General features: G+C 41.9%; 1 protein-coding gene and 1 non-coding gene across 2 annotated transcripts; both read right to left on the bottom strand.

The window, feature by feature from the left end:
* Window positions 1-6,454: 6,454 nt before the first annotated feature.
* On the bottom strand, window positions 6,455-23,062 carry eif4g2b (eukaryotic translation initiation factor 4, gamma 2b). The gene is made up of 19 exons (XM_071920445.2): window positions 22,958-23,062; window positions 19,518-19,643; window positions 18,956-19,058; window positions 18,665-18,796; window positions 18,163-18,229; window positions 17,915-18,066; window positions 17,537-17,647; window positions 16,599-16,781; window positions 16,167-16,308; window positions 15,634-15,797; window positions 15,346-15,459; window positions 13,141-13,269; window positions 12,751-12,855; window positions 11,631-11,846; window positions 10,770-11,028; window positions 9,570-9,774; window positions 8,797-9,014; window positions 8,242-8,363; window positions 6,455-7,998 (listed from the first exon to the last, which is right to left on the bottom strand). The coding sequence occupies exons 6-19, from the start codon at window positions 17,996-17,998 to the stop codon at window positions 7,933-7,935; spliced, it is 2,118 nt and encodes a 705-aa protein (XP_071776546.1). The 5' UTR covers window positions 17,999-18,066; window positions 18,163-18,229; window positions 18,665-18,796; window positions 18,956-19,058; window positions 19,518-19,643; window positions 22,958-23,062; the 3' UTR covers window positions 6,455-7,932.
* LOC139928083 (small nucleolar RNA SNORD97) lies at window positions 13,353-13,533 on the bottom strand. Its single transcript, XR_011785368.1, has one exon. It is a non-coding gene; the product is annotated as a small nucleolar RNA SNORD97 (small nucleolar RNA).
* Window positions 23,063-25,461: the final 2,399 nt, after the last annotated feature.

The following is a 25,461-nucleotide window of genomic DNA, read 5'->3' as shown; positions in this document are numbered from 1 at the left end:
TCAATATTGATACAATAAATATGTAGTCAAACAAACTGCATTATATCCATCATATTGAAGGTGAAGGTGGACACTGACCACTTTTTTTTTTATTAAAAGTGCAATATTGGCCCGCTATATGAGCAAACATTATGATCATCATTGCAATCAGTTGAGGCATAGAGCAATAAAGTGCAGATTACTTGTTTTTGGAATGGAGTTCTCTCTCCATCACCAGCATGTATTTCCAGGAGCCGGCCAGGACATAAATAACGCATAATATTATTGAACTCATTAACACAAGTGAATTGAATGAATTCAATTATGACTTGTGACATTAATTTGGCCTCCGCCTTTCTTGTAGCACACTGATTTGCAGCTTTTACTGGCACAAACAGAGAAGAGCTACTTCGAGGCCAAGCTGAAGCTGGACAGGGTGTCTGGGGAGAAGCTCGTCCTGCTGCAGGAGACCCGCAGCCTGGAGGGTGAGAGAGACGACCTGAGACACAAGCTGAGGCAAACCACCGAGGAAAATGTCCAGATTAAAGAGAAGTGAGTATGTTTTTATTTTAGGAACCATTACATTAGCGCTGCACTAGGCAAGATTTTTGTTTAGAAATACTGTATTACTGCAAATGGGGGCAGGGCAGAGGATCTGCAATGGCAAAAATGATCATAAATTTCTATTTGAATTTTGTTTGACTTTCTGTATCCTCACCTGCTATCTCTAAGCTATTTTTTACACTCAAATTTAAAACCATTCCAGCTGCTGATAGTCTTGAATCTACCTGGTAAGCTATTCCACAGTTTGATTTCTGTAAACTGTAAAGTGTCCTTCCCTAAACCACTCTTAAATCTACATAAGAGGAATAAAATCAGTGAAGCTGCCCCCACTGGAGTAACTCTGGATGGATGTTTAGGCTTTCCTACTACACTCACTGGCCACTTTATTAGGTATAATCTAGTAGCGGCTGGTGTTAGTGTGTGAATATCGCAGGAGGGCAGCTGTTTCTAAGATGCTGAACCAACAGCCAGACCGCGGTCCAAGTCGCTTAGATCACGCATCTTGTCCATTCTTTTTTTGATCGAACAAAACACTAATCCACTTCACCATGTCAGCATGCTTTACATATTGAATTGCTGCCACATGATTCACTGTTTGGAGGAGCAGGCTATTTATGTTAACGACCAGGTGTGCCTAACAAAGTGTGGAATGGATATCTTGCCTAACAAATACTTGTACTCAGGATGGCCTACTGGTTAAAGAGATCGTTCAGTAACCAAAAAGGTCACAGGTCAACCAAAAGTCAAAGCAACACACTGAACACCTGTCAATATCTTCAAACCCTACATATTTGACTTTTTCTTTTTTTTCTTTGAATGTTATTGTATATAAAATAGAAATGTATGAAAATAGGTAATTTATACTGGAACTCTAGTTTCTAACCAAATATGAATTCCTTCACATAGTTTACTAATACTCACTTTGCGGTGAGTGGGTTCGGGTATGAGGGGTGAATAAACAGCAAACCAGATCCTCTTCTGTTGAGGCACACACACACACACACACACACACACACACACACTTACATTGGGCAGGGAATATAATGGAAAATTTATATTTATCTTGATGCTTTGGCAACTTGTGGGACTTTCACGCCAATAAAGCACATTGAAATTGAAAAACATTAAAATTGAACACCTATCTGCTCACCCACTGGAAGCGGTTCTGGATAAGAGTGGCAGCTAAATATTTTAATGTTATATTATGTATAAATATGTATGAGGCAGAGGAAGATAAATGAGAGGACTGGACTGGAGAAGAGAGGAGAGGAGAGGAAGGTAGAAGTAAAGATGAAGGAAGAGGAGGGAAAAGAAGGGGAGTAGGTAAAAGAGGATACAGAAGAGGAAAGGCAGGAAGGAAGAGGGGAGAGGAGAAGATGAGAAATGAGAGGAGGCGGTAGGAGAGGAGAAAACAGTAGACTGACAGAAAACTGGCAGAAGTAAAGATGAGGGTCAAAGAGAGGAGAAGAGAAGCAGGAATGTTTGATGCTAAGCCAAGCTTCAGCTCACCTACAGTGGATATCAAACGGCTGCACACCTTCAAACTGTCTGTTTGTTTTATTGCCTTGAGGCCTGAAATGAAAACCTGTTAAATCAGACTTTCATTTGGATGTGTGTGTGTGTAGGTGGTCCCCTTGAAACGTCCGTGAACTTCAATGTTTCTGCTAACGAATAAGGGGAGAAAATTCCTAAATCCAGATGTGCTCAGCTGGTAGACACTTATTCAAACAGACTTACTGCTGTTATCAAAGCAAAAGGTGCTTCTGCTGAGTATTAATTGAAAGGTGTGCACACTTACACCAAAGGGTTTTAGTTTTCCATTTTTAATAGGTTGTCAGAAATGAATAGCCTTTTGTTTATACCTTGATTTCAGGCCAGAAGGCAATAAAAACTCCAAAATTTGAAATGGCATATAGTCAAGTCAAGACAACTTTATTTATGTAGTGCTTCAAAAACACAAGACCAGTTTGTGCCAAAGTGCTTCACAGAATAGAGGGGGTTACAAAACAGGAGGAAGATGAGGTGGAGAATGGAGCACCAACAGCAAAATTAAGATGTGAGGGAAATAAGAGCATGGTTAAAAGCAAGAGCCAATGAATAAAAATTAGATCCGACATGGCAAAAGCTCTACTGCCCGTAAGTCTTAAGGCCTCCAGCCGGCCAGAAGCCCCTGATCAGAGGACCTGAGGGACAGAAACACACCCAGGAGCAAAACCATGCAAAGCTCTCAAGAAAAACAACGATTTTGAAGTCAGTGTGTCGACATTTTGATATCCACTGCATATAATCCACCTTATTAAATTATAATGAACTGGAGTCAAATCTAATTCTCTGTAGTCCAGCTGCAGTGAAGGTGACGACATAATTCCAGTCTCCTCTTCACAGGGAGGTGAATTCGAGGCGCAGAGCGACGGTGGCGGAGGAACAGAGCGAGAAGGCCAACCAGGCTCGGCAGGAGGCCGAGGCCGAGAGGCGTCTGGCCGAGAAGGAGAGGCAGGAGCGAGCGGCGGAGTGCCTCAGCTGGAGGGAGAAGCACCGGGCGTTAGCCGACACGTTCAGGGCCCAGGAGGACCTGAAGGCCCAGAGGCAGAACAAAGCAGTGAGGAAGAAATCCCCCCCTGAAATCCTGTCTGCTTGAAGCCATTTAGTGGAGTTTAGGCGTATCCCACAGTAGGGTGATGTCGAGGTCTTGACTGAAAGAGAACCTGAAGAAAATATACCAGCTGGACCGCATTGTATAGTCCTTTGACTTGGTATTTGGGCAAGAACTGTAAGAAAAAACACACTAAAAACATGGGAATAGCAGCACTCCATAAAGGTTTTATTAAAATATGGTTTAATTGAGGTCAAGTTTTATCTTGTTTTCTTGAGAATTTCTTGGATTGCTGCCATTCTCATGGTTTTCATGTTTTTTGTAAGTGAGTAAAATTCTCAAACAGTGCAAAACAGAGTAGAAAGCAATAGAATAGAATAGAACGTTATTGTCTAGAAAATTGGCTCACCTGTGATACAAAAGAGACATTAGTGCACAACATTTAACATGCACCAAAATCATTTAAAACAACATAGGTAGAGCATCTTGGAGAATTTCAAGAGTGGAGTGTACATCATTTTGTATTGTTTTGTCTGTGTCACCTGTGGTTGGTGTCAATCAATTTTCTGTTTTTTTTCCCACAGTGTCAAGCCAGCATCAAGAGCTATTTCCTCTGCATGACGGAAAGCGATCAGAGGGTTAAAATTCTCAGAAATCAGGACGGCACCCCAAGAAATTTCACGGTGAGAGGATTCTGCAAATGAGATCAGATAATCCATGCTGTTACAGAAAAAAACCTGCAACTGCACAGGTGATTTTTACTTAAACTGAAGGTTCCTGTGGTCGTTTGTAGATAATTTATAAATAAATGAAGTTTCAAAAAACGGCCCAAAAAATGTAACATCAGGTTGTGAATCTGAAATTAAGGCAGTTTTTCTAAACAAAAGTAAAATGTAAAACGTGACAGCAGCATTGTGCCACCAATGGTCTCATTCTGTGATTTTTCTCCTGTTATTTGTATTATTCTCAGGAAGGAGACCCTGTATACATCTCAACCCCTGAGCCCAATCCTGAAGATGCTGACAGGAGTTCATCCAGGTAACCAAGAACTGAAAGTAGTTAGAATGAATTTAGATCAGTGGATTGACATGTATTTGAACTATGAAGAGTCTTGCTCCAAAATGAGATATCGACCATCTGAAAAACGTGACACCTTGCATTACAAAACGATTGCAAAGACTTTGTTCCCAAAATGGATGTGTTACATTTCGGAATATAAGTCTTTATCTGTGAAACCACATATTTCAGGACCATGTTGAGGGTGTCTGCCCCGCACGTGGGAAAGGATCTGGGTCCGACTCACTTCGGCGACCTGCCCGCCGTCGGAGGGGAGCGTCCCGACTCCGCCCCTCCACGCAGAAGCAGGAAGGTGGTGGAATACTTCTGGATCCCAACAGACCAGGAATAATCAATGATGACCGTCTAGTGGCCTCTTCGTCAAACCCAAGACAAAAAAAACATTGATTTACACCATACATAGAAACGAGTAATGAGTACCTGGTAGAAACCTGGCTTGCTTGGCGCTAACAAAACCCAATGTGAGATCCAGGCCTAAACCCCCATACCTCCAGACCATGGTCCAATCCTACACCCCCATACCCCCAGACCATGGTCCAGTCCTACACCCCCATACCCCCAGACTATGGGCCAGTCCTACACCCCCATACCCCCAGACCATGGTCCAATCCTACACCCCCATACCTCCAGACCACGGTCCAGTCCTACACCCCCATACCTCCAGACCACGGTCCAATCCTACACCCCCATACCCCCAGACCACGGTCCAATCCTACACCCCCATACCTCCAGACCATGGTCCAGTCATACACCCCCATACCCCCAGATCATGGTCCAGTCCTACACCCCTATACCTCCAGACCATGGTCCAGTCCTACACCCCTATACCTCCAGACCATGGTCCAATCCTACACCCCCATACCTCCAGACCATTGTCCAGTCCTTGCTCCCAAATGGTGGATTGACTTCCTCACTCCTTTCTGGACAGTGGAGCTCCTCATCTTTCGTCAGGAGCTGAAAACCCATCTCAAGAACTACCTTGCCACTCTGTCCCCCCAACACCCCCTCTCTTACATTTTCCTCTTCTACTCCCTCTTTACTCTTTATTAAATAAAAAAAATCCCTTTTATCGGTCTCCTTAGCTCTTGTTTTGACCATAGCATTTCTTTTACATGATCATTTTAGAGTCACAGGCATAGTCATGGTGCTATGGCTCTGAGAAATTCAAGCTTAATCTACTGTTGCGCTCATTTTTCATTCGTTAATAAGAGTGTCAGCAAAATGCCTAAAATGTAAGCTAAATAGGCAACACAGACAGGGTTCTTTTCAATCTGACTTTTCAATCACTTTCAAGGTCTTGTTTGGTGAAATTCAAGGACTCAAAATTGGCAAGACATGACATTGGTCAAAATTAGACATCAGAGGCCTCGTTTTTTTTTTTTTTACTCATGCTTTTCTCAAATCAAGAAATCCTGGTGAAATCCAAACGTCCATCCGAGGTGTTTTCCTCAGGATGTGAAGTGCTGATCGTAGTACTGAGAGACGACCACAGCTGAGGCATATTGATGAATTTGGCTGCCATACTTACAGATCAAGTACTTCCAAGGCCACCCACTTATTTTCAAAAACTTTCAAAGGCACATTTTCTCTCAAATGCAGACTTTCAGGGATTTTCAAGGTCTGTGGGAATCCTGCAGATAACCACTGGGGGCGGTGACAGCCTGAAAGATGGAAGAGGGCATGTCACCCAAAGATTGCTGGTTTGAATCCCTGACTACGAGGAAAATATGGGTGAGGTAAAATAAGCGCTCTTCCCTCTTTCAACTGCTTCCAATGTGTCCTTGAGCAAGGCATCTAACCCCCCCCCCCCCCGCTCCAGTAGAGCTGCTCACTGGTCAACAGTAGCAGACTGGTTTTACTGGGCAGTTCTCTGGTGTGAATGTGTGGAACTGAGAGTGTGAAGCAGGTCGCTGCTGAAAGAGAACATGCCCTTCCCTGGATAAATAAAGGTTAAAAATTGTTTCGGTGCTCAAGTACTGGACTTTATTGACAGAGCAATAGAGGTGCACAATATTTATGAATACCTTACAATATGATCCAAATCCATTGCTTTATACATAAACATGGCTTGTGAGCACACCGGCTAAGTAATTCTTGGGCAAAGTCAAATCTCAATTTCTTATAAATTGCTTTTTAGCTGTTGGACTTTTTTCTTTCGACGAGGGGAAGGTCAAATACAACGTTACTTTAAAAAGGTTTGCTTTTATTTTGCCAATTTAAAAAAAAAAAAAAATACCTGGATAAAATTCACTTGTTTATTTTCCTACTTGAGCATTCAAAATAAAACAGGCCACATTCACACTGTCACTCAAAGTTCAGGGTGAGATAAATCTCTTAACCCCACTTTCTAACAGGTAAATTTCACAAAGATGATGCAGAGTTGTCCAATTAAAACATGCTTCTCTTTCGTTCTTAAATATTAATACTTGTAAACCATGTGAAGCTTCATAGGAAAGTAAGCTTCAATAAATTTATTGTGCAATTAGGCCAGGACTAAATCAAATACTTCTGCATTTGCTTGGGCTCTATTAGATTTCATTATCCCAGCACAAAAAAAACAAAAGCCCATCTAACTAAGAGGTAGAAACACAGGCAACTTTGAAACATTACGGCGGCACACCAATGATTACAGTTTTTAAAATATTGTAACATTTGGAGGATAACGAGTATTGCAACCACTCATGTAATAGACAACATAGAGGGATAGATAGAGGGGACTCTTTTGATGGGGGTGGGGGGGAATAAATCAAAATAAAAAAAATAGAATAAAAAAAAAAGGAAGATGCTCATCATTGGCGACTGACTATGAAGAGCACTTTTATTTAAGTCAAAAGGGGGGAAAAATCATTTTAGTAAAGCGTAGTTTGACCAAACTCACATACCATAATTAATTATGAAATGTTTTGCCAGCTTATGCTTCTCTCTCACTTGAGTAGGCCTCCTTGCAGTCGTACTTTCAGAAACAATCAAAGGCTTATTTGGATGTCAAATATGTCCAGGATTTTCACTGCATGGATCACAGTCAAATTGTCAAAGCAATCATCTGTGCTACGTTCTCCAGCCCCTGTCAAGCGATTTTATTTGGCCAGATTTCAGTTCCCCTCAGCTGTTTTGAATGTGATGGAAGGGAATACAGATGTTAAGCATCCAACCCTCTCCATGCCCCAAATCAGCACAAAGCAGATCACTGAGGCTATGATTCGTAACGGCCTCGTGACGCCTTCTGCTAGCATTAGAGTACATCGTCACTAATTTGACAGTGATATATTTAAGAGAAAATCCTACACACCTTTAAATAAAAGCATAGTTTCTTATTGGGGAAGGGTCAAATCACCAACAAATTAAAGAGTGGAAACGAAACACATGCAATACAATGAAAAAACGTTACAATTACAGTCTGAGCAAAAAAAGAAAACATGGTTGAGCCACTCCAGACTTCAAAATTCATATAGCCGATCAGGGCAGAGACCCAAATCAATCATCCATTACACAATAGATTAAATGATACTTCTCAGCCCATCATATAAAAGGCATAGGTATGGGTGGTAACACACTAGGCCCTACGAGTACATGCTTTTGTTTTATATCTGCGAGACAGAAGCAGCCGAGTGCCACGTGGTAGTGGTTAAATTAAGCATGGAGTTTAACAAGGGAAAGGCGAGTGTAATAATAGATAAGGTCGATCTTCTACACCATGATGCCTGCTTCTGGTTGGTTCCTCAATCTGCTTCCTCCTCAGACTCCTCCTCCTCCGCTGTCTCCAGCCAGGTTAGCCATTGGTTGACCTAATGGGAGGGGAAATGGAAAACGTAAATTTACATAAATGTATCTTTATACAATGGCTAACATGCTCCGACTAGTCTGATTTAACTTTTTTGAACGGCTGAAGATGTTCTGTCTGACATGAGAATAAACTGCATTAAATATGAAACTATTTTTTCTTGAGTGCAATCCCATTACTGTGAACAGGTAAATAAAATATTCTATTGAAAAAAATGAAAAAGAAAGAATGAAGACTTGGCAGTTACCTGGAATAAAGCTTTTCCTTTTCCAGGGAATTCTTGGGTAATATCTTCTTTCCATGCAAGGAAGGCTTCTTCTTCAATAATCTCCATGTCGTAGAAGTTGACAAAGTAGCGCAGCAGCATGCCTGAGAAAAAAATACATGAATGAATCGATTACAATCAAGGCGGGAAACTGAAACTCTACAAGCCACAGCAGTTGGTAAATCCTCACATTAACCAGCCATTTCATCTGTTATACTAGCAAACTGGATTTTTAGAATAAAAAAAAAAAAAAAAAAAAAAAAAAAGGGCCTCTGAACCATGGTTTGGTACTTGCCAAAGCTTACCAATCACAGCAAAAACTTTGCATTTGCAGTGTTTCCCAGTTCATGTTAAATTAATTTCAGGTGTTGTGACGGCCAAAGCTGGTGTTAAACCTAGCGTTTGCCATCGACATAGTTTAAAAAACGAAAAAACCAAAACACAATTTCATGCAGGTGTGCACTTAACAGCGTCTTGGCGAATTACAATGACCAACATGCGTGTAAACAATGCACAAGCAAAGTCAGGGTACCGTACCTTTGGGGAAACCGCTGGCGTTGCAGTGCACCTGCAGGGCGTAGAGGGCGCTGACCTGCAGCTGGGTGTGGTCGTGCAGGAACTTCTGCATGACGGGCTTGAAGGCCAGCAGCAGCTGCTTCTCCTGCTCCAGCTGCTCTTTGGAGGGGGCCGCCAGCTCGTCACCCTCTGGCTCGCACAGCTCCGGGGAGATGTACTGGGAGATGTACTGGAGGAAACTGGAAGAGAGGGGGCGGGGACGGTCGGCAAAGCAAGTCTGTTATCGAACCACACACTCTAACCGGGGGCTTTGTTTATTTAAAAAAAAACAACATCTCTTGTACTGAAATGTTGTGATTATCACACAATCCAAAGTTGTTAAAATGAGTTTTAATTTTCTTGGAACTATCAAAAGCAAAACACGTCTGTAATAAAAAGGATGCTATAGAATACACACACAGACTGTATAATTTTCATCGTTTAGCCATTTTTGAAACAAGGCAACAGTAAATATGTCACCCCCCCTTGATGCAGTTCCCCTGTGGGCCATGCAATGATGCATCATTCCCCAAGTTGTGTCAAAATTCGATCAGGTGTGTATAAGATACTGCGTGTGACAGACAAGACAAATGATCAAACTAAATCGACTGATCCATAGCGCCCCTCCTTATTGGGAGATAGTGTCTGTGCAATTGAATTGATGACGATACTAAAGGGTTAGATACATTTTGGTATAGTCTGACCATTAATGATTATCAAAATATATATTTAAAAAAAATCTACACTGTATTTACCTGGTCATGAGGATGTTGACGAAGCCTTTGTCAGTGTGAAGCTTGGGAGAGATGTTGTCTTTAATCCACTTGTAGATGGACTGGGGAGACGGATCTGCCTTGATCTGCTTCAGCAGCTCCTTCTCCAGCTTCAGCAGGGGGAACAGGAAGCTCAGGCCCTTCCCCTCCAGGATCTCCAGCATGCGGTCTTTGTTCTGGTCGATTTCTACCATGGGGGAAAAAATCGTTAAAGAGAGGATTGGGGTGGGGGGTCGTCGTTACTTAAGACAGAGGAGGAAGGTGGTCAAAATGGTGAGAATGGTTTGGTATGGTCAGTGGGCCATGTTTGTGTGATTGATCCATCAGGGGGAAGTTCATCTCTTGAACCTAAAAAGTAAGATGGCTCAAAGTGGATGGGATCAGAAAAGACTAATACAGCCCCAACAAAATATCTCCAAGCTGCTCAAGGGATGGGAAATTAGTAGGGCTGAACAATTAATCGAAATTTTATCGAAATCGCAATATGGCCTACTGCAATTTTCAAATCGCAGGAGGCGCAATATTTGTTAAAGGCGAAATGTGTCAAAATACCATTTTAAATTAAATACTGTCGTGCTGCAGAGATGTCCTGGCCTACACATCATATTCTACAGACTTAAGAAAACATCTTTGCTTGGTACAGATCCCCGCCAAAAAAATAAATAAATAAATAAATAAAATAAATAAATAAAAAAAAAAAAAAAACACACCATAATCATTTTAACGATTTTCAATGAAAATGAGAATAATGATGTAAAAATTATAATTCCCGCTAATATCGCAGAACATATCGCAATTGCTATATCAGTCAAAATAATCGCAATTAGATATTTTTTCAAAATCGTTCAGCCCTAGAAATTAGCATCAGCCAAATCCTGGTAAATTTTTGCTATGGCTGGCAAATTTGTCTACTCCACAGCCACATTGGTAGGTAACAATTATATTTTAAAAATCTATTTGGCTTGGACTTTGGCATTCACCAGCCACTGTGGCCTGGAGACAATGTTTCCTGCTCTGATGCTCACATTAAAACTGCATTTGACGAGCCACACAAACCGAAATATGTAATTTTAGCTGTTCAACTAGACGATCAGAGCAGGGACGTCACACAGCCCAGAAAGAAATTAGAGAAAGCCTTGTCTGGGAGCATGGAAGCAGAGGGTTGGAGAGGGAGCGACGTACCTGGAAGCATCTTCTGCATGTTGACCTTGCTTTGCTGAAAGAGATCGGTGAGCCACTCCCGGTCCTTCAGCTTGGCCGTCTGCTGCAGGCAGAGCAGGAAGAGGGGGAAGTGGGTGCCGTTCTCCAGGGGGTGGGCCAGCTCCGCCACGCTCAACAGCTCCGCAATGACGGCCCGCGCCGCAAACTGTGCCAGGTAGGACTTGACCAGGGGCACGTCCACCTCGATCTTCGGGCACTGGTCCAGCACGTTGAGGAAAGCCTGCAGGAATGGGCGGAAATGCCACAGAGCAGTTGGCGTCAGTAAAAATACCACAGAAGGATTAGAGAGACAATGAATCAAAGCTAAACAAGGCAACAGCAAACATGTCGCCCCCGATGAATGATGCAGTCAAATATGTCAGCTTTCTAATTGCAGCACCCACCTTGGGCTAATCAATGTTGTTCTGAAAATGTCAGAGAGGAGTGGTGAGATGCATCACTTCCAGGTAAAAAAAAAAACCCAAAACAAAACAGTTCAATGTGGTCTGAAATTTTGAGCGTGGCGGATGGAAGGAGACCAATCCATGGTTATACATTTTTACAAAAAGGTTAGGAACTTCTAGTATAAACACTATCACCGTTTCATCTTAATGTAACTTCTGATGAACTATGTGGTTGTGCAAAGTATTGAGGACAGTATTAAGGACTTTGCACAGTTTAAAGTAGAGAGAGAGGAAAAATGGATGACATGCGACAAAGGTCCTGGGCCAGATTCAAACCCAAAGCATCTCATTTACATGGTAAGCGCCTTAGACCACTGAGCCACATGAGTCTCTTTCTATTATAACAGTATAATGTTACACGAAAGCCAGGTGGACGTACCTGCATGAAGTTCTCAGCGGTGATGAGGCCCTCGGCACGAAGCGTGTGGATGAGGGTGCTGGCGTGCTCCTTGTCCTCGTCCGGACGGTCCAGGGAACACACGATGATTTTACTCAGCATCTCCGGCAGGAAGTGCTTGGGAGCCTTCATCTCTCGCACGCCGCTCACCGCCTCGGTCAGGTTCTTGCTGTTCAGGTACTCAGTCATGATCGCCTCCTGAAGTGAGGACAGAAATGAGCTGCAGCCAGTTTCATCACCTCCTCGCTTTTTAGGCATGTAGTAAGAAAGGTAAATATCATCCCCATCAGCCCTGGTCACCCTGTTAGAGAGCAGTTTGAACTGATGCCCTCTGGGTGCCTCTTATCCGCCGTTTTATCCAACTTTAATATGAAAGTGAATGCATTGCAGCTGCCAAGGCAGATGGAAAGCAGCTGCACCTGGTGTCTTTAGGTAGAGCAGAGTGCATTCTAGTAGAAGTTGGGAGCAGTTAAACTTTTTAGAGGAGTGCATACGACATTGACCACTTCTGAGCAGACTAATCACAACAAAGAAGTGGCAGGATTTCATGGTATGTAGGCAGCTGACAGTTTACAACCAGAAAGAATATAAGAGAAATTTCCAGTAGAAAAGTTGGTATTAGAGTCATAAATCATAGTGTCAGTATGGAGCATATTGGCTCTGTTGTCTGAGTTTCTGGTTAAGTGTTTGGGAGTTGTACCTTAGCAGTGTTTGTTCTTAGTGGCAGCTAGTCGATACGGAAACAAAGTGTGCATCGCCTGACCTGCTTTTTCAAATGAATCTGCACAAAATGCGCTTGAAGCAGCACTTCTACAAAAAAAGCACAATACTGTGATCACACCTAAAGGGTGTTTAGACTCAAAACAACCAGCAACTAACCTAAATTTGCACAAGAAATTATGTAGCGTCTTATGCCTGTACAAGAACTCCATTTTGTGTGTTTTGTGCTTTCAATTTATCCATTTTATGATTTTACTGTGCATCTTCCTGTGAATATTATGTGCAAACCAAATTTCTGGGAAAATGATGCATCAAGTATTCCTATCAAGTGTGGTTACAGATTGAAGACAGTGGTAGCTGTGAACTGAATTGTTTTGCCTACCGTCATCTTAAGCAGTTCCTCCCTGGCAGGAGGTGGTTTCTTGTTGGTCTTCTGAGGCTTCTCCTGGATGGGCGGGGGATTGGTCTTCAGGCCAAGCTGTGGAGGCTGGGACAAAACATCATGTGATTACTACACTGACAAAGTACAAACAACAAACCTGGCGCCTTCGAACTTCATGGCAATCCCATTACATTCTGTGGTGATTTGTTCTTTTGAAGAGAGTTGTTTTATAAACTCCATGGGTTTTTCCTCTCAAAACCACAATTTCTTTTTCCCTTTTCTATATTCTTTGTGTTGTCATTGTGTTTTATCATGTCACCTCTGTGTTTAAACACTATGCAACTTAAACTAAACCAGTAGTGAACTGTTAAGGTGGGTTCTGCCCCATACCTGTCCCAGTGGGGGGGTTTGAGTGCGTGGGGGCTGGGCGCTGGGAGGGATCATGGTGGGGATCTGGGGCTGCAGCTTGGGTACCTGGTTCTTATTCAGGAGGAACGACTGGGCTGGCCTGAGGCTGATCTGTGGGGCGTCATGAACAACAATCATATGTAAGATCAGGCATGTTTATTACAAAATAGTATATTTAAATATTGCCTAAAGCCATGCCCTCATATCTCATAATCGCAGTCAGTGGACCAGCTGCCAGTTTGAGGAGAGAAGAGGAGGAGTGGAGGAAGGATAAGAAAGATGGAGGAGAGCAAAAGATGGAGTGAAAGGGAGGTAAAAGACTGGCAGCAGGTTGTATCCCTCAGAATAACGCGTCTTTTTATAATCACTGGGCATGAAATCTTAACTCTGGCCGGTAGGGCTGCACGACTGAAACTGAAATTGCGATTTGACCATGTATGATATCTAAACTGCAAAAGGCTGAGGTCTAAAAAAAAAAAAAAAAAAAAAAAAAAAAAAAAAAAAAAAAAAAAACCAAACACAGAAACACCACCACCGCTTTCAATAAAAAACAAACAAAAAAAACATTTGGATAGATGCATGTCAGTCGAAGAGCTGCACTCTACAGTATGCTGCGCATGCATAACTCGCGTGTAGGGTTGATGTTTGTTTCATGAGTCAGGGCTGAGTTGAACCGGCCCTGGGGAGTGTGTGACTGGAGTTGACGGAGATAAAGAATAGAGTTGGGGAGTTGTTCTAATCAGATAGTTAGTTTGCTATTTTTAGCCGATTTGGTGCCGAAAAAGAATTTGACAGTTGTTTGGCAGTACTTGGGATTCAGACAAGCAGATGTGAAACATCAGGTACTACTACGCAAAAAACTGTCAGACACTGGTGGCAGCATCACAAGGCAACACAACTAATCTCTACCAACACCTTAAACAACGCCATAGAGACTTGTACGACAAATGCATGATGAAAAAGGCCCTTGAAGCAAGTAAACGTAACAGTCCAAACCAGACTGACAAATCTCAAATACCGATGCTTTTGCAAACATTACCCCTTATGGAGAAATAACCGAGGCTATCATCTAGCATTTAACTAAAGACATATTACCCATAAAAACAACCAGCAAAGGAGGATTCCACAAAAATAATAGTTTTATAAGGAATGCAAAGGGAAAGTTGAATCCAACCTGGCAACGGTCGAATACCATTTGTAAGAATAAAGGTTAGATTTACTTTACATTTTCATGCAATTATGTTAAGCCATGCTTAACATAATGCTGTTCATCTCACTATAATCTATTCTTTACTCAGTTTTTTTAAGAGCAGCAGCAACATGACTCCAGCTGCATCTGATCCCCTCCTACTTGAGGAAGCACTGGCAGCTGAGCTCAACAATTACATCCTTAAGTGAGGAAAACCCCCTGAAATGGTGGAAGTGCCACCTTTCCTGGGCTGAGCAAGCTGGCACAAAAACCGTACAGACCAGCAACCAGTTCAACATCTGACGGGGTTTTCAGCACAGGAGGGAACGCAGTGACAGCATACCGCTCCCGTCTCAAACCAGCAGTGACAGACATGCCGTTTTTTCTTGGAAAATCTGTAGCCAGGCCAGTAATCTGTGTCTGAGGTCCTAGTTCACTGACACTGTAACAAAGTGTCAAAGTCAATTTTAGATCATTGTTCACTAAATAATGTTCACTGTACATGATCTGTTGAAAAGAAGACCAAGCTATTTAAAGTTTGTGTTATTATATTTCAGACAATTCCAGACTTGTCACTAGACTAGTCAGGTCACTAGTTTTTTTTTTTTGGTAAAGAAGACTGGGTTCAAGTATATTTTTTTACGTTTAAGATTAATGCCTTAACCTGTTGTCATTGAATACATCTCTTTTGTAAAGAATGTTTTTATTATTTTACATGATCTATCTTTGTGTTCGTTTTACAAATAAACGTTAAAAAAACAAAACAAAAACAAAAAAAAATCGCCCTATTGGTTTCCGTTATGATACAGATGTGCTTGTTCCTATGATCCATCTTGGTGGGCCTCTGAACATGTGCTTTTAGCCTTCTTAAAAAAGGGAATTACAAGTTAACACTTCTCATATCATAAGTTAAATCGCAATATGCATCAAAATAATGGCAATATGTTTTTTTTTTTGTCCATATCGTGCAGCCCTACTGGCAGGAGACTACCATTTACCTCGTCTGCATTGAGCTGTCCTTTCTTGCTGAAACGCGGCGGCATGTCCTTGGACTGGACCTGCTGCTGGGCCGTGTGGTTCTGGTTCTGGTTGAGGAAATGCTGGTTCTGAACCTGCGAAGACTTAATATGAGCATGGAGGATCATGACAAGAGGCAAAACAGACAAAGCATGGATGTGCTTTGATGTTACTCCACAAATTCTCAAGTCAAAATGCAATCAAGGAAAACTGAATCAGTAGATCATCTCAATATCACACAATCTGACCAACAGTAATTGCCACAGTACCTGGTTGGACTTGACAAAAGACTTAGGCCCAACGTCGAACTGGGACTGTGGTGGAGGGGCGATGTGGCCACTGTGGCCGTTGAAGAGCGGGTTGGTGCGATGGCGTCCCATAGTGGGCGAGTACCTGTCCTGAATGACCCCCGGGCCTGTCCCAATCCCACTGCCTGGGGAGACGCATTACAAAGACGATGTTAGTACAGGTTCATGTGGAGACGTGGGGCCAAGCAGGAGAAACACTAGCGGGGTATAAAATCATCCAACGCTCTTAGGTGAACCAAATTGAAACACCCTTTTGCATTTCATTTTCTAGCCCCTTCATAATGTTGCCATGATTTTACATATTTGCAAGGTTTTTCCTGGCTTCCAATGGGTGTTGTCAAGGTAAATCTAAAACTTTAAGAGCTTTGTAAAGGCAGTTATAATAGAAACGTGAGACCAATTTCAACAGTGAAATGAACATTAAAATGGAATAAGAACTTGAGATACGTCAATGTGGCTACACAGGTCGAGACAAAGAAGGACAAAGCAGGTACCTGGCATCTGCCCAAACATGTCAGCTAATCCCCCGAGAGTCTCCCTGTCCAGTTTCATTCGGTTGGGCATGAAGGGGCCTTCCAGGAAGAAGTCCATCCTCATCCCCTGAGACATGGTCGTTGGTATGAAAACACCCAAATCCTACAAGAACACAAAGAACAGAGCAAATGTCATTGTAATGACCAATACACACCTTAAATCCAAGACCAAATCTCAGCCAGTACTGAATCTTAAGAACTCCTCTGAATTTGAATTATCAATTACATCACTATTCTTAGCACACAGGAAAATTGACTACATCTTGTGAATATTATATTGTCAGGGCAACATCGTGTTGGCCCTCACTTGTAATGCTGTGCAGAAACGACGCATTTTCTTTGTTAGCGAGGGAGAGGCGATGATGTCCAAAGCAGCCATTTAACACAACTCACTTTCACTGCATCCTGACGGATCTGGTTGATCGTCTTTGGTCCGTTGTCGATGAAAGCCTTGCGGGGGACCCAGTTGTTTTCTCGCAGCTCCACCGTGTCCTGCAGCAGGAAGCGGATCCTAGCGGGCAACTCCTTGTTGTTCATTAAGGATCGCATACGGCCAAAGTACTGATCCATTAAAGACTGGAGAAAGGACGGTGGTGGGAGGGAGAAAGAGGAGACAGCTAAGTGAGGACTGGCAGACATTGTACATACAGAGCAGCGTTTACATTAGGGTTGGCTGTCTTCCAAATGGGGCATAAGAGGCTGAATCCAGCCAGATGGTGAGCTAAGCCAGGACCTGGGATGACACGGGCAGTATTCTTGATGCTGGGAGACAGTCGTGGGGCTTCCAATTGTGTTTGACCCAAATAACATCTTCCCAAACATCCTCAGCTCCACCTTGCTGCATCTTTGCAACAGCAGTTTGTTCCATGAGATGGTGCACTATATTTTATTACACCGATTAACAGGACGGGAGACTCAGGTCTACAGATTCACCAGCCATTTTCACCATTTCATAAACCATCTTGAGTACAGTCACCAAATTGAGCTGTATACCTGGCAAAGTGGCTGGTAAAGCTAAACTTACCAGCCAAGGCCAAAATGCAGAATGTTGGTTGAAATTTCTCACCCCCGATAATCTTATAGAAATTTGTGGTACACACACACACAATTTTAGGGCCCTACTTCAACATACATTTGCATGAACAACTAGACGGCTTATGAAAAATAGATAAACCAAAATGCTTATATTTACACAAAGCACCAAAATAAGTATCATATGGTGTTAAATTTGAGGTACTAAAACCAGGGTTTATGACACAAATGTAAAAACAATACCCAGCCTCTACAGTCGGCTATGGTTCACGGTAGGCAGAAGAGGCTGGAGCCATTACCTTTGCTTTCTCATGGTCGAGTCTCGGCCCCACTGTTCTCATTATCTGACAGAGGCACTCCAGATCCTCCCCCATATCCTTGAGCTGGACTCTCTTCTTCTTTTCCAGAAGCTTGAGAGAAGATTAAAGAGAGAAGGAGGCCAGGGTTATACAAGGAACTATGCTCTGGCTCCATTAGTTACGCAGTGTTGAAGGACTGTGCAACGGCTCTACTGGATATGTTGTGCTACAGATGTAATGTGTACTTAGTTGCTTGCTGAGAACATAATGTCTTAAGTCCTATTGATCCATCTTACAAATGAGAAGCCTTGACTGCTCACAAATTAACAGGACTTGAATTTCAAACCCATTTAAAAATAAAACACAGGCTGGACATACTGTTTTGATGCACTTATGAAGGATAGATTCGTGGATGAGGTCGAGTTTGCCAAGTTCCCCGATGAATTTAATGTTGCCAAGCATCTTGATCTTGGCAATGGCACGCTGCTCCTCCTCCTCAGAAGTAAGAGGGTTGTCATGTTTGTCATAGACTGGAGTGAAAGAGGATGAATGGCAGTTAGTGAGTGGGCTATGGTGGAAAGAGTGTTTATGACAAGAGCTACAGATGGGAGGGAAGGGGCACTCACTTTCAACATTTCTGGTGCGGTTTTCAAATTCATCTTGAAGCTTGGAAATCAGCAGTCTTCTGAAGGTCTAGAAAAACGGTGACATGAATTGGAATCACCCTCCTTCAGTTAGTCTTCCATCAAGTCAGAAGTGGTTAAACATGACATTTTAATACAAATCAAACCCTCACAACCATACTTTTCCCAAGACAGTGTTTCCAATGAAGCACAGACTATTTAAAGGAATCCATGTGGAGTCATTGAGCATTTAATATCTATATTTGCACTGCACATTTGAGTTACAAAGTGCTGTAATATAAAACGGGAACAAAACAATCATTAAGAAAAACCCATCAACTATAATCAAGTGAAGAGTTGCACTGCTGGCTCCATTAAGGCCTGCTCAGCAGAACAGAAACGGCACTAGACTGTGAAGCAGTAATATTATAAAAGTAGACAAATTAACACTAGAGGCTTGAAAATGCACTCAACAGTCCAGCAGAACGGGGACAGCCAGACTTACTGTGCTCTGCTTTTGGGCTGTTTGGATCTCCGGTGAAGGGCCATCAAAGTTTGGTGCGTCCTCTGCCAAGCGCAGACATAGCTGAGCATAGAGCGAGCTATACTTCGGCTCTTCTAGGGCTTTGTCTACAATCTAACCCGGGAGAGAAGAGAGGGGAGAGATCACTCAAGTCATTAGAGCATGTATGAGTCATTCAGAGTGGGCTGCCAGGAATTGATGAATACATTTCCATTTAGGAGACCACTAATGTGGAACTAAAAAAAAAAAAAAAAAAAAAAAAAAGACGCTCACCAGCAAGATGATTCCTTTAAGGACGAGTTTTGAATCTACGCCCACGTTCAGGAGCTCAAGGCATAGCTTGTCAAACTTCTCAGGCGTGAGTTTGTTGAGTATGCTAGAAAAAATAAAGCAGAATGGGAGGGGAGGGTGGCAAGAGAGGAAGGTCAGCATGATTGTGAAAGCGCCCAAGATGTTTGCGTGGCAAAACGTCACCATCGTTTCATTTTTTTTTGTAACTTGTAAACATCACCTGACACAGTGGGGAACAGGGCTTAAGAGCCTTTGGCGAAGCACATGACATTTTAAAAAGAAGACTGTGGAACTATGTAATGCCACAGTCTGCATCTACTGAATTCGCAAAAGGATCTGTATGAGGAATTTCCCCAGAATGATATATCCTCCATTTGAAAAACGTAGACTCTTATTAAATGACTGATTACCTACATTGACATCTTTACACATTACCACATTATCTGTAATGTACATAATAAATGAACCTCCCCGCCAAATGGATATAATGTGTTGGAAACAAACTCTTCAGATGTACATACTAAGAGGCGGGCATGAACCTTACCCCCTCACTTTCCTGAAGATTGCATCGTGTCGCTCTTTTTCGTTGCTGGAGTTGACATCTCGTCTAGTGCTTCGTGAAGGAACCCATCTCTGAACGCTTTGCCCTGGGGTTTTCCCCAGGAACTCGCTGCAGAGGTACAGGAAAGAGACTGAGAACGGCGCCACACAATCTAATCACATCATGGCTGGTATATAAATATACAAGGACCCGCCCCTGGAATGCAGCTACTGTCCCAACATGTACTGTAATCACTTAAAATAGTTCATTAATTTAGGAGTGACTGCACACTCATAGCCTCAAAGCTGCCCTAGGCAAGATTTTCATGTGAAGATACACCCGTCTTATCAGCCCAAATTGTGAGGCTGAAGAGTATCCCTTTTGCCTCAGTTGAGACTGTACATTCACCCCATTTGCTCAAAATAAATTGTGGTTTCAGGTATGGACACATCTCCACCTACAGAAGTGATGAATCAAAACTTGAGAACTTACAAGCCGTCTACTAAACAGAAGCGAGTAAGCACTCTGTCACCGTTAGATCTTTTGCCTCTCTCATCCCTTTGGTGTAACGCATCACCGAGCCAGCCAGGTTGGTAAACGTGTGGTAGAAACTACTTCATATAGTCACCACAGCCATAATGATTACATTAGCCGTCAATCAATATAGGTTCAGAACAGGGACCATCAACTTATCCTCAATGCTGGTTTATGATTTAAAAACTTGAAAAAGGCACAAAAGACACGTACTCCCAAGTTACGCTTCACACGTAAATGAGGCATAACTGCATCTAAAATTAAGTGTGCTCTACAAAACTGCTTGGTGACGTACCTGTTGCCGACAGTCTTGGGATAGTGCTGAGGTGCACCCCTACCACCTCCTCCCCCCGAAGAAGCACTGCAGGAGCGAACACAACGAGAGGAACACTCAGTACGTGGAACACTGCGCAAGATGCAATTTCTCCTACATTACACCCCCACAGAAATGAGCCGGCACCTTCACCTCCCAGACAACGTGCTAAGTCGTGCTGCTTATGCTCCAACACATAATGTGAACCCCCAGGGACACGTCAGAGGGATGTCTATTCATCGCCACTTCCGAATGCAGTTACCATAGTTACTGTCATGCCAATCTGGGAAAAGGGCACAGATTCAGCCATACAGATATGAAATGGCCTTATTAAATTAGTCAAAGCGTGAACAATTAGGCCTACATCTGCACTCGATCACCCAATTTAAGTTCATATTCACTCTCGCATCTTCAGTGAAGGAGGACCCAGCTCAACTATTTTTTTGTACAACTACTGGCCCTTTTGTGTAATTTCAACTGTATCAAATCATGCTGAAGAGCAAGTTCATAGGGCTAGGCTCCTTTGTTCCCTTTCTTTTCCATGATCACATCAGTGGCAGCCCACAGATAAGGTCTCAGCGGTAAATTAGGGGCTGAGATACTTACAAAGGCAATGCATTCTCTACTGATATCGGCTAAGTTGATAATCTAGGCTTTATAATAAAAGGAAGAAGAACGGGGCAGAAGAAGTCACTGCACTGTGAAAACCAATGAAGCCTTGACATAAAATAATTTGAAACTAGAAAAACAAGTAGCAGTAACGGCTCTCGCGTACGTCCAATGCCTTCATGAATAAACATTGCTTATTGCCGTTTCTAGTGACTGTCACTGTCCATTGTTCGGGAGCCAGAGATGCAGCTGCCAGCATGACAATGTGCACATTTAGAAGGGAAGAGAGATGTCCAATGCAGTACATTTACTCATGTAGCAGCCAACTAATGGTAACCAATGCTTATCGAATCTATAGCGCCGGGTGCGGTGATGAAAGTGATGGGGACACCCATGTACCATTCTCTACAGTGCAGTCCACTGAGTAAAAACACAGCTGAAGACTTTCTATACTTAAGCCTAGGCTTGGCCAACATTGTATGATTTACTGGTATAATGAAGACCAGAATTTTAATGCTGCATTTCTATACACATCTAGCACCAAATTTCATGGATGAGACCAATGTTAAGTGACATGACCAGTACAGGAATACTGTAAGTCAAATGTTACCCCTATGCTAAAGTATTAACACAATAACTTTCTTGTAATCATTGTGTGTGCGCGTGTAAGTGTGGGTTTCTATTGTTTATTGCCCATTGTGTCAAATGGTGAGTTTTATTGGGGAGGGGGACAAGGCATGTGTTGCGATAATGGTGTAACATGCTGATACGCAAATAGGTTGGGTGATTGTACAGGGAGCCAATACAGCATTCTTCAAGTGTTTTGCTATGCCTCTCAAGTTTGTTGCTGCTGTGGTAACCGAATTTCCATCTAGGATAAATAAAGTAGCTATTCATCTCCAAATCTGCTTTAACAAAATGCCTGGGACTCAACCAAGAAAGCAGAACAGTCTTCATCTTTCTTTTTTTTTGAGTCTTGTTTTTACTGCATTTATTGTACATGAATGTTGTCCGTTTTTTGTGTCAATGAGAGGCTCATCACTAAGAATTCCCATGTATTTTTAAACACAAATGGGCAATAAAGTAACTAAAACGAAACTAGTAATAAAATGATAGATACATCGCTGTAGCTGCACTAAAGTAAGGGCAATGTGTGCGATTTAAGGCACAGAGGAAAAGCAGAATAGGTTAAACTTGGCACAAATTGCTGACTTACAGATTCAGAGCGAGACAAGGGTGCAGAATGGGTACTCAGAGCTTGGTCTATTTCATTATTGACACCACCACAGTCTACTGACACTCACATTTTTTTATGGTGTTGGATGGAACTACGAAGTCAATGTCACAAATAGGCAGATGGTTTGGACTGATTAATTAGTTGGTTATTCAGGGTGTCTGCAAGTTTCATCAAGTTAAATTCTAAGACCTGAGGCCTTATATAATTCCAGTTAGCATAATACACAGGACCAGTTTGGCCACTGAAATTGTGAAAATTAAACAACCGCAGACCTAGGAGAATATGATTATAGGTATGATATTTCGTTGGAAAAACCAACCCTTTATACCAAAGGGATGAGAGAGGCGCATCAAGAAACGGCAACATTTAAGACCTCTAAAACTGAATTTAAGACTTAACATTTATTTAACAGAGTTCAGGGCCGTTAAAAGCCTTGGGTTTAGACAAGGTTAAGACTTTTTCCAAGGCTTACAGACAACCTGTTATTAGTGACTCTGCATTACATGAACTGGGTGTGTGCTGTTAGCACCTCTAAACTACAAACAGGATAGAAAGCATTCCCAAGACCCATTATATCTACCCCACCCCCCCTTGTAAAGGTTTCACAAAGAGTGACTGACAGCCATTTTGAGCCTTCACATCCTGCTTTGTTCTAAAGGCCGGAAGTTCCTGCCTGAAATGCTAGTGAGGGGCTAACCATGGAAAACACATTTCCATCTTGATACTTCCTCTAGCAGCTTTGGTACATACCTGAAACGAGAAGCACCCCCTTCTGCAATCACACTCTCCACTTTGGCGGCTAGACAATGAAGAATCTTCAAAAGAATAAGAATAATAGGAAGGGGTGGGGAAAACGGTGCTGGGGGAGAGAAAAGTAATGTAATTAGTACATAGGGTTAAAGTAACAAGTCACAAACACAGACCGACCTCCACGGGCTAAGTTTGTTATTTTATTATCAATACAGTCTACCTTGACTGTTATATCTAACGGATACGTTAGCTAGCCAACTTAGCTTGTTGTCCAGCTCAGTAGCCAAGTCTTTGTTATACTAACATCACAAAGAAAAACATCAAAGCAACATTACTAAAGCATAACATTATACACTGAAAGCACACTGCCTGTGTATAAACAGCTTATTGCTTATATCATGTTTACCACAGTTGAATCCGAAGCCAAATTTACCACAAAGTGGAAATCTGTTATTTGTCTTTGCTCAACTACAACAAAGCAAAGGTGGGTCAGCTAACAGGCTAACGCTAGCTAATTAGCTAGCTGGTTTGCTAAAGCCATGGCTACGTCACGACATTTGTTTCCCACGTTTGCGTACAATTTGTTCTCATAATGTAGATGGGATTTAATCGGTTGAGTCATCTCATCAGAAAACTAGTGTGTGCCAATACAGAGTGGTGCCACTGTCTAATCTGAGATGTTCAAAGGTGATCCGCTATTTTGACCTAAAAACAGGACTAGTATAGCCAGCTAACTACACCATGATGCAGTGAAACAGGGCACGGCAGCATGGTTAGCTGCTACTGGCACACTGAGCAGCAGGGCTTGTGCTACCGTCCCATCGTGGTTAAGCCCTGGCCCTGGGTTAACAGTGGCTTTTGAGTTGATCTAGGCCCGACTGAACACTCGTTAAATTGTGTGCATATCAGACAACGCAGTATCACATTTTAGTAACATGTTAGTTAGCTGGCGTAGGTGACGACGTCATTTTCTGCTCGAATCTGAATCAGCTGAGCTGTCGGCAGGCTAACTATTCGGCTTTAAGCTAATATGCTATCGTTAGCGTAAGCTATCTGATGCTAGACGTTTGTTTCTGAGCTAGCTAGTAGCAGCCATTTTGGATAAACCGGTGCAAGTTTGTGAGGGAACAAATGCCTTACCTTTACAAAAGCAACTTCAGTTTTGTATTATTGTGTGGCTACCAATAGAGAAATAAAACAACGGTAAAAGAAAAACGAGTTTTGCGACGGATATCAGGAGATCTACAAGCAGTGAGATGAACACACACATACACTAACCCCCTGCTTACTTGCTTGCTTGTTTGCGCTAGCTAGCTAGTGAAGGGCTGAAAAGGCTCGCTGCCTTATGGGGGCAGAGAAGTCACAATTTGCATTGATCACGTAATTTGTTGCCATGTCCCTCTTGGCGAATCACAAAGAAGACATGTTTTTTTAAGGCGTTTCCCGTAACACATATCACCCAATGAGAGGTGCTATCAAACAAAAGTGACCGCCTCCTTTAGTTGATTGACATACAATTTAACTCATCTGCAGTGCAGGAAAATAAATCGGTTATCTTGTTGAGTGAAACAAAGTAACTAAGATAAAGACATCAAATAATACTGTATATTACTACATTATGTTGGCCAATTCCAATCACTAAAGGATTAAGCAATCCTTCAGTGTGAAACACAGTGTGAAACAGGTTATAATGATCACAAGTCCAGGAAGTATAGAGAAAGTTCCTCGTGAACAATTAAATAATTACAGAAGCAGAAATTATTTATTCAAAAAAATATGCTAAACATAGTACAGACTGCTTTACTTAAAGTAACAAATGATCTCAGATGCCTGTGAGAATTCAGTGCAAATTCTATTTGGCCACAATTCTGCCTTTGACACACTGATTGTTTGCAACATATTAATTGATTATCAATCAATCAATCAATTAAACTTTATTTATATAGCACCTTTTGTGCATGATTGCAATACAAAATGCTTAATAAGATAAGATTATCAATAAAGAGATACAATACAATAATGAAAATCAGAATAATATTAATAGTAATAATGATAATAGTAATGATATATGAATGAATGATATAAATGATAATACAAATTAATAAAATAAAGTAAAATATGATAGAATTAAATGGATGAAAATAAAATAAAAAGTAATGCATAAAATTGGGAGCATGGTGAAGCTGAAACTGAGATGATTGAAACACCAGTAAAAGAATCGTAAAATATATTTAGCCTTTATTAACTTGGGATAAAACATTGAGTGCCTTGGATCTCCTTTTTTTTTCCATTGAAGACTCTGATCCCCGTCACCAAAGAACACCACTGGAAGGTACTAGGGACACCCAGTGCTCCTTTTCTTCTTTTGTTCCCGTTCAGGCTAATATTCTTAGCTTGTCCACTTTGGTCAAACAATAAAATGAGTTAAAAGGGATCAATGCCATGGCATTCAAAAGATCTCTTAATAAAGGTACATTTTGAATTCATTTCATTTTGAATACTGT

The sequence above is a fragment of the Centroberyx gerrardi genome, chromosome 4 (genome assembly GCF_048128805.1).
Source record: "Centroberyx gerrardi isolate f3 chromosome 4, fCenGer3.hap1.cur.20231027, whole genome shotgun sequence".
Lineage (NCBI taxonomy): Eukaryota > Metazoa > Chordata > Actinopteri > Beryciformes > Berycidae > Centroberyx > Centroberyx gerrardi.
This window is presented reverse-complemented; position numbering and strand designations above follow the sequence as displayed.